At 51.1% G+C, this 8,811-nt stretch overlaps 1 protein-coding gene across 1 annotated transcript in view; it reads left to right on the top strand.

Annotated features, from left to right (window-relative positions):
- The window catches only part of LRFN2 (leucine rich repeat and fibronectin type III domain containing 2), a 192,195-nt gene extending 187,326 nt beyond the window's left edge, over nt 1-4,869 (top strand). Inside the window, exon 3 of the mRNA XM_025862247.2 lies at nt 871-4,869. Within this exon, the coding sequence (XP_025718032.1) occupies nt 871-1,849 (979 nt within the window). The 3' untranslated portion in view covers nt 1,850-4,869. The remainder of the gene's footprint in view (nt 1-870) is intronic.
- Nucleotides 4,870-8,811: the final 3,942 nt, after the last annotated feature.

Below are 8,811 nucleotides of genomic sequence, written 5' to 3' on the forward strand. Positions count from 1 at the left end.
CAGCCCAGTTTGCAGCAGCAAACATTCTCCTGCCAGGCCTGAGAAAGCCATTTGCAGAGGAGGATGGCGTGGCCTCCAAGGGCAGAGCCTTGACTGTGACTCCCCACAGTGCAGGCCCCAGGCAGGGGCTCAGCCAATGTCCATGCATCTCCAGGACACAGCAGGGGTGGATGGAGTCTGGGGTGTCTGGAGGGGGGGCCCTGGCGGGCCTGGCTCCCACCACCTCCCAGAGTCTGAGGGAGACAGGGCGGGAGTCAGGCTGCAGGTCTGTTTGTTTACACTGGGCTTCCGCAGGCTTTAACCTCTCTGCCTCTCCGTGTCTCTCCCTCTGCCCCTCCTGTCATCCCTCTCCCATCTCTGCCCGAGGTGCTCCCCTTCTTCTCTGTACCTCCTTCTCCCTACCTGCTCTCCACTCCCCCCCCACCTCGTTCCCTTCATCTTCACACTCCTGATGTCTGTTTTTGCCTCTTCGGGGCCCTTGGGCACCTGGTCTGCATGTGCATCTCTCACTGACCCTCCCACCCCTGAATCTCTCTCTCACTGCCCTTTTCACCCCACCTGTCCTTCTCTGGCTTCTTATCTGGGCCCCTCTCCTCCCACCTCTGGGGCTCCTTCACCACCTCCCATGCCCTGTTTGTGTCCCCTGCCATCCCTTCATCCCTTGGCTTCCTCCTCCTCTCTCCCCACCCCTCCTGTCTCCTTGGTTCCTTTTCCTGTCTCTTCGCCTGTCCCCCTCTCTCCTGCTCCACCTCATTCCCTCTGTGTCCGTGTGTCTGTCTCCCTACCGCCAACCTCTCCTGTCTCTGTCACTCTCTCTTTCTGTCTCTGCCGACCATCACCATCTAACCCCTCTGCATCCCCCCACCCCAGGATGATCCCAGCCTCCAACAAGGCCTTCGTGGTCAACAACCTGGTGTCAGGAACCGGCTACGACCTGTGTGTGCTGGCCATGTGGGACGACACGGCCACGACGCTCACGGCCACCAACATCGTGGGCTGCGCCCAGTTCTTCACCAAGGCCGACTACCCCCAGTGCCAGTCAATGCACAGCCAGATCCTGGGTGGCACCATGATCCTGGTCATCGGCGGCATCATCGTGGCCACGCTGCTGGTCTTCATCGTCATCCTCATGGTGCGCTACAAGGTCTGCAACCAGGAGGCCCCAGGCAAGCTCGTGACCACTGCGGTCAGCAACATGCACTCGCAGACCAACGGGGCCCCGCCACCCACTCTGGCCAGGGCGCCCAGCGGGGCCCCCACGCAGGTGCCACCCAAGGTGGTGGTGCGCAATGAACTTGTGCAGTTCAGTGCCAACCTGGCCCGGGGCAGCGACTCCTCTTCCTCCAGCTCCCTGGGCAGCGGGGAAGCCGCAGGGCTGGGACGGGGCCCCTGGCGGCTCCCACCCCCTGCCCCCCGCCCCAAGCCTAACCTTGACCGCCTGATGGGGGCCTTTGCCTCCCTGGACCTCAAGAGTCAGAGAAAGGAGGAGCTGCTGGACTCCAGGACTCCAGGCGGGAGAGGGTCTGGGACATCGACCAGGGGCCACCACTCAGACCGAGAGCCACTGCTGGGGCCGCCTGCCGCCCGGGCCAGGAGCCTGCTCCCCTTGCCCCTGGAGGGCAAGGCCAAGCGTAGCCATTCCTTCGACATGGGGGACTTTGCTGCTGCAGCTGCGGCAGCTGGAGCGGTCGCCCCTGGTGGCTACAGCCCCCCACGGAGGGTCTCGAACATCTGGACAAAGCGCAGCCTCTCTGTCAACGGCATGCTCTTGCCCTTTGAGGACAGTGACCTGGTGGGGGCCCGGGGAACTTTTGGCAGTTCCGAGTGGGTGATGGAGAGCACGGTGTAGGCCGGGGGGGCCCTCCTGCCGCTCACCCTTGCAGGGTGGATGAAGGGGAAAGAATCTGTACTGGCAAGTCTTTGTGGAGTTACCATGGTGATGTTTACATCTAGGGACAGTTTCATCTCCTTGTCAACACCCCCCCACTAACCCACACCACCTTCCAAGCCTGTCCCCCACCACCCAGCCAGGGTGTGCTCAGGGAAAGCAGACTCAATCGCTATAATGTCGGACTGAGCCCTGAGTGTTTGGAAAGGCGGACTCCCTCCTTTCTGATCACGAATGTAGCGTGTAAGCAAGCAGCTTTGGATTGCTTATGGTTCCAGCATTGTTTTTATTTCTTAATTTATGTTTCCCACTTCCCAGACTCCTCCTCTTCCTTCACACAGATCATGGAGAGTTTACTCTTCATGTGAGAGTGGGTTCCCAGCAGCCCTGGTAGTGGGAGATTATGGTCCATTGACAAGAAAAGGGAAAGATCCTGGTTCCACACTTGTTTGGAGGGAAGACTGAGGCATCCCCCGTCCAGACTCCTCCTTATTTCCAACTGTTCCCATGCTTGGGAGGGATGGGCAGCCACCTGTATACCTGACCCAGCTTCCTCTGCTCAGACATCATGCCCCACACCCATCACAGCAGCCTAAACCAGAAGAGTAACTTCCAGAACTTATGTGTGGGAAAGGCAGAAGGGCTTTATGAGGCACAAGGGTATAAAGGGTGTTAACTTTTGGAGTTGCTGTAGGATTTTTACCTCTTTTGGGGGGAACCTGGGACCGAAAGTCCCCATAAGTATGTGGCTGGCCAAGAGGGCTTCTCTTGATGAAGCAGAGTGGGGTGGCAAAAGGAGCACTGGACTTGGAGTCCAAAGCTCTCAGTTTGGGTTCCAGAGCCACCACTGAATAACCAGCTGAACACATTGGGCAAGACCCTTTTTTCTCTTTGGACCTCAGTTAATTCTCACACTACTGGATTGTACCCAGTCTTTGATTTCCTTCAGTTCTAAGGACTAATGAACTCTTCCATGACTCTAGATGTTATGGTCTCCAGATCAGCAGTACCAGCAGCACAAGCTGGTAGAGCATCCCTTTTCTTCCTACTGGGCACAGAGGGAGAATTCTAGAGGTTTGGGAGGGGGAAATTGGAATCTTTTTAGAATGGTAGAGATTTGAAGTTTGAAGAGGTGTTTGCAATCATCTCATCCTTAACCCTCTCTCCCTCCCACACCTGCCCCAGAGTATAAAGGACTTGCTCAAGGTCGCACAATGAGTTAGTGACCAAGTCAGGGCAGGTGCCAAGGTCATCTCCTGGGATGGTGTTTGGGATTCACTATGCTGTCTTCACCCTGGCTCAGGCATTTCTATGTCCAAAGTCCATTCCTTGTTTGTTCCTGAGGAAGGTGGCTCAGAGTGGGACATGGGGGGTGCCTTTCCTAGATGCCAGCTTTGAGGAGGATCCATCCATGGAAATGACAGAGGGCAATGGGAGGGGTGCACATGGGTTCCTTTCTACCAGGGGATTAACTCCCACATTCCAGACCATGTCAAGAGGGGGCAGAGGACATGTGGCCAGGGAGAAACTGTTTTAGAAACATCTGGAGGACTTTCCCCTGCATCTCTCTCTGTCTCTCCTGGTCTCCGTCTCTTCTAGATCTTTCCTCACTGCCAATATACTACCTTTCCCTCAGTCTCCCCAACCCATTCTTTGCTCTTCTGAGCCTCTGTCATTGATCTCTAGCTTTTCTCCTGTTCTTTTCCCTCCTTCCACTTGCCAACCACATCACACACAATGTCCAGGTGAGTCCACTTCTGCTGAAGGGTTCTGATGGGCTCAGACCTGGAGCTGAACTGGCGGCCCCCAACCCCACCCAGAACACACAAGGAGCTGGTAGGGAACTATCTATGCAGGATTGCCTTCTGGCTCCAGCCCCGGAGACTCCAAATCCCTCTTCTTTGCCCTTCTCCCTCCCACCCCTCCTGCCTCCTCTCACCTTCCCTCCACTTTCTTGTCTTCATTCTTGTTCTTCCTGTTGACCCTCTGCCTTGCCCCATCCCTTTCTGGTCCTGACAGTCATTAGCAGCCCAGGCTGGTCTCTTCCTAAGACATGTTAATTTTCCAGGCGAGTCCTGGGGCCGTAGCACAGGCCTTCCCCAGTCATGGTGGCAACCATGGAATTGGGTGACTTGAACGGAAATCTCTCCCTCCCTCCCTCCCTCTTTCCCTGCCCGAGTTTCTCTTCTCTTCTTTTCCTCCCTGCACCTTTCTCCTTCAGTCTTTCTAAATGTAGCCATTGAGGAAGTGACCCCAAATACCACCTTTTTGCCTTTGGGTTAGGACACCCAGAAGGAAATGGTGGACACTGGAAGGGGAGGACCGAACTGTATATTCTGGTCAGTGCCCCGAGCTCTGTCATGACATGATGTGTACTTGCACTTGTGTTTGTCATGTTTCTGACTCGGAGTTTTGGAAAGCTACATCCGTGTGGTCAGAATATAAATGCCAACTTTCTTTGCTAAAAAAGAAATGTACAGTAAAATGTACAGTTTAAAAAACAGAACCAACCACACTTCTTGGGAGAGAGAAAAAAAGAACATTCTCATATCTGTGAATGTCTGCTGTTCATTTCTCTGGAAACTGCAGTTTTCTGAAGGTGGCTTTGAAGTGGCATTTTCTCTTGCACCTGTGTTTGTTACTGCCCAGTGGGAGCCTGCTTCCTGCCAAGTTCATGTATAAGACAGGAGCCTTCTGAAATAAGAGAGAATGGGGTCGTCCTTCTGGAATAAAGGACAGTAGAGGGATCTGGAGTGAAGCTCCAGGCGAAGAAGGAATGGTCCATCCTCAGCTGCCCTGACTGTCCCACCTGGTATCTCATAGACCTGCCCTGCCTTCTTTTTCCGGTACCGTGGCCACCACCACACTTAGCCATTAGGGGTGCACGGACATCTCCCACCCATCCTTGTTGAGCCTTGGACGACACTTTTTCAAAAGGCTCTTTTACTGGGGGAACTGGGACAACGAACCAAAGCATAAACCCAAGGTACAGAAACGAATGAACTTCTCTGGAAACAGCTTCCAACCCTAGCTACATCTAGTGGCTAGATTAGCGCTGTCCAATTGGAATAAAGTGTGACCCACAGGGTCATTTTAAATTTTCCAGTAGCTGCATTGAATCAAGTATAAAGAAACAGGTGGAATTAATTTTAATAATATATTTTATCTAATCCAATATAGCCAAAAGATTATTTTAATGTGTAATCACCATAAAATTATTAATAAGACATTTAAATTTGGGGTGGGTGGGGGGAGTTCCCCCCACCAAAGTTTTGGAAATCAAGTGTGTGCTTTACACTCAGGGCACATCTCAATCCAGACTAGCCACATTTAAAGTGTTTGAGAGCCGCATGTGGCTAGTGCTGGTCACCATATGGGACAGTGCAACTCTAGACAGAGAGTGATTGACTTGCCAGTGCACCTTTTGGAAGGGGAAGGAGCTAACAGTTATTGAGCACCTACAGTTTCCAGGTCCTGTGCTGCTACTAAACAGGCATTTCTCACAGCAGCCTCTCAAAGTAGATATTATTATGCTGATTTTACAGATGAAGGGCCTGAGGCCCAAGAGGGGTTAAGTAACTTGCCCAAGGTCACACAATATGTCTGGTCGCAAAGCCTTAGCTCTTTCTATAACATCACCCCCTATTCTTTCTTCCTCCCTTCAACCCATTATGGATTGTATTTTAGACTGATGGAAGTACTCAGATTTATAGCCTAATCTGGAAGCTCGTGGTTTGGCCTCAAGGTCTGGTAAAATTCTCAGAGTGTTAACTCCAGGTAAGGGCCCTTGGTTAAGTGGTTTCCTCTGACCTCACACTGGCCTTTTTGGCCTTTCTTAGAGGCCTGTAACACATTCCCTCCCCTGACCGGAAAGATTCCCTCAGGCTTCAGAAGGTCCTGCTCAGACCACCCTTGTGATCAGCCCTTCTCCTGGCCTGGAGACTTCTAGGAGATCCCTTGCTTCCACCCCCAGCGTCATCTAGTCCCCTGTGCCCTGAAAGCCTATGACTTCATCCCCATAAGATAGAAAGCCTCAGACCAGCTCACTCCAATGACCAAACCCATCTTCCCACCACTTCCTGTTCCTAAACTCTTGTCCCTATCAGGAGAAGCGCTCGCCCACCCAGATCCTTTTTCTTGATTGAAAGAAGCTTCAGTTCTCTGCTCTTTGGCAGAGAAGAGGTAGCTGATACATGCTGAGCCCAACCGAATTATGGGGTCATCCTTCTGGAATAAAGGACGGTAGAGGGATCTGGAGTGAAGCTCCAGGCGAAGAAGGAATGGTCCATCCTCAGCTGCCCTGACTGTCCCACCTGGTATCTTATAGACCTGGCCTGCCTCCTTTTTTTGGTACCGTGGCCTTTCTGACAAACAGTCCAACCCCCTTTCCCCAAATTCTTGATAACGACATTCCTCAGTTTCCCCTCAGAGGAGATGCTTTTCATTTTGCCATCATAACACTGTTGAAATTCCAAAAGAACTTACGCACATTTTTTTTTTAAAGGGATAAAATTTTCAGCGGGGTAAAAGGAAGGTCATTGTCTCAGGTTTCCCCCTTCCAAGACAAGTAGTAACTTTTCTCCCCAGGTCTCTAGGTACTGATTTTCCCAAAGCACAGCCTGGGTATTTCAGTGTCTTCTATTCTCTCTCTGTCTGCAATGAGGGTCTCAGGGCTTGAGCCAGCGAGGCGGGGCTTCCTCTGTTCTTAACAGCCACTGTGGCCTCTGCAAACTGCTGCCAGTAAGATCGACACACTTACTCAAAAGACGAGACTTGGCAGACAGCAGTCAAATCCCCACCACGCAGTTTTAAATAGCACACCTCGGTTCTCAAACCCAGCCACTCCCTGTGATGCAGTTGGCAGCAGGAAGTTTGTTGTGACAAGGCTTCTCCCAGGTTCCTACCTTTGCAGAATAGAATTGGACCCACCCAGGTTGCTCTCCCAACATCTACACGGAACGCTGCTGTCTTAAGAGTTTAAAGATACCTATTTATTTCATTTCATTTCATTTCATTTTATTTCATTTTATTTTTTTGCTTTCAGACTTTAAACTGGAGATCTTAGTTTCTGATCTTTCGTGATCTCATTTAAGGTCTCCCATGTCACAGCCAGCCAGTGTTTACTACAAGGCTCAGGATTTCCCTTCCTCACAGCCTCTAGCAGAAGGAATTGCTATGCTTCCCAAAAGACCAAAGAGGGGAGCTGGCCTTTGCATCTCAAGCTATCCTGTGATGCCCATCACAGCCACGTAATGTCTTCTGACAGACCCAGCCGTCTTGCCCCATGTCTTTCTTTTGGATGCTTGGCATCTTCAGCTCACCGACTCTAAGCAAATGGGCCAAGATTGCAGGATCTTGCCTGGTTATTTTCCTCTTGTTGGGATCCTTGAGCTTCTGGCTCCTTTAGCCAACAGTCAAATGTGCTCCTGGTGAATGAGAGCCACTATTCTCCCCCAGCATCTTGCACTGGTGTCTGTGTGGCTGGGGCAAGGAAGACCTCATTATCTAATCCTTTTCTGAGATGTCAGTGCATCCTGCAGGCACCCGCTTGGTTTCTTAGTGATGAGGGGGTGAAACTGGAATTTCACCCATCTCCATGGGATCCCCAAACCCCTCTGGCCCACAGCCAATCAGCCCACCAACCAGCCTCCCACGGCCCCAGGTCTCTGCGTCCAGCTGCCCGTCTGGTTAAGTGATGATGAGCACACCCCCTCTTCTTTCGCCACCTCCTCTGTACCATGTGTTCATTGGTGCTCCCTGGCCACCCAGCAGCGACTCAAGCAGGGGTGAGTTCGCTTTCCCTTGACACCCCCTGTGCTGTATTCGAGATGTCTCCTGTTCCCCAAACCGTAGTTACCTCTGTTAGCTGAACTTCCTGATACTGTTCCAACTTTCTCATGAAAAAAAACCTCAGAGCCTCAGGCCTCCATCATCGACTCAGCACACCCTGACAAGAGGCAGGTATCTCGTTCACTGTCTGAGAAGGAATGTTATGAAGAAGAAGAGAGTGAAGTCCTCGGTTATACCTAGTAATCCTGAATGTTTTCCTCCTGGGTTCCCTGTCACATTCTACCCATTCCTCCAGGGATCTCTTGAGGATACAATTCTGCCTGTCTACCCAGGATGGGCTAGTTGCCTTACTTACACAGACTAATTACAGGGAAAGTTTTATCCCTTCATTAGGTTGACACAAGATTAGCATTTTCCAAATGGATATTGAACAGCAAAATTAAATTGCTAATAATAGCTGACATTGAGATTTTCCTATGTGCCATGCACCATGCTAAGAGCTTGGTGTAATCTCACTTTATCATCAAAACAACACAATGAAGTAGGTATTATTATTAACATTCCCACTGGGGAAGCTAAAGTAGAGAGGAGTTAAATAACTTGCCCAACATCACATAGTTAGTGAGTGGCAGAGTTGGATAAACATTCAATAAATGGATTTGCACTGAAGTTACCCGCAGAGCTGCAGAAGCGAGTAGAAACGCAGTTTGCTGGGTTTCATGTCAAAGGCCTGAATCCTGGTGTGTGAACCTTGAATTTGAGAAGGCCAAGCCCAGCAGAAAAAGTGAGAGAGGTGGAGAAATCAGCGCTGGAGGATTCAACATACATTTGCTGACCTGCTGTGTGCCCCACACTGTGCCTGGTTTTAAAAAGAAATCAAAATAAAAGTGAAGGACACTGTGCATGCCCTTGAGGGCCTTACATGTTTCCCGGAGGGGCAGGGGAATGAGCTAGTTTCTAGATCTCTGATTTTGCAAAGATGGGTCCATTTTCATTTATTTCAAGATAATGTATAGCTTTGGGGAAGCTACTATCCCGGAGAAGATGGATGGGTGGATGGATCGGCCAGGGCCACAAGCCCCAGGTGGCACCTCTGGCTGGAAGAATTCACTAGATTTTAAGCTTCAGAGAAA

Source organism: Callorhinus ursinus, unplaced genomic scaffold (assembly GCF_003265705.2).
Source record: "Callorhinus ursinus isolate GAN/ISIS: 27379988/994484 unplaced genomic scaffold, GSC_fseal_2.0 scaffold59, whole genome shotgun sequence".
Lineage (NCBI taxonomy): Eukaryota > Metazoa > Chordata > Mammalia > Carnivora > Otariidae > Callorhinus > Callorhinus ursinus.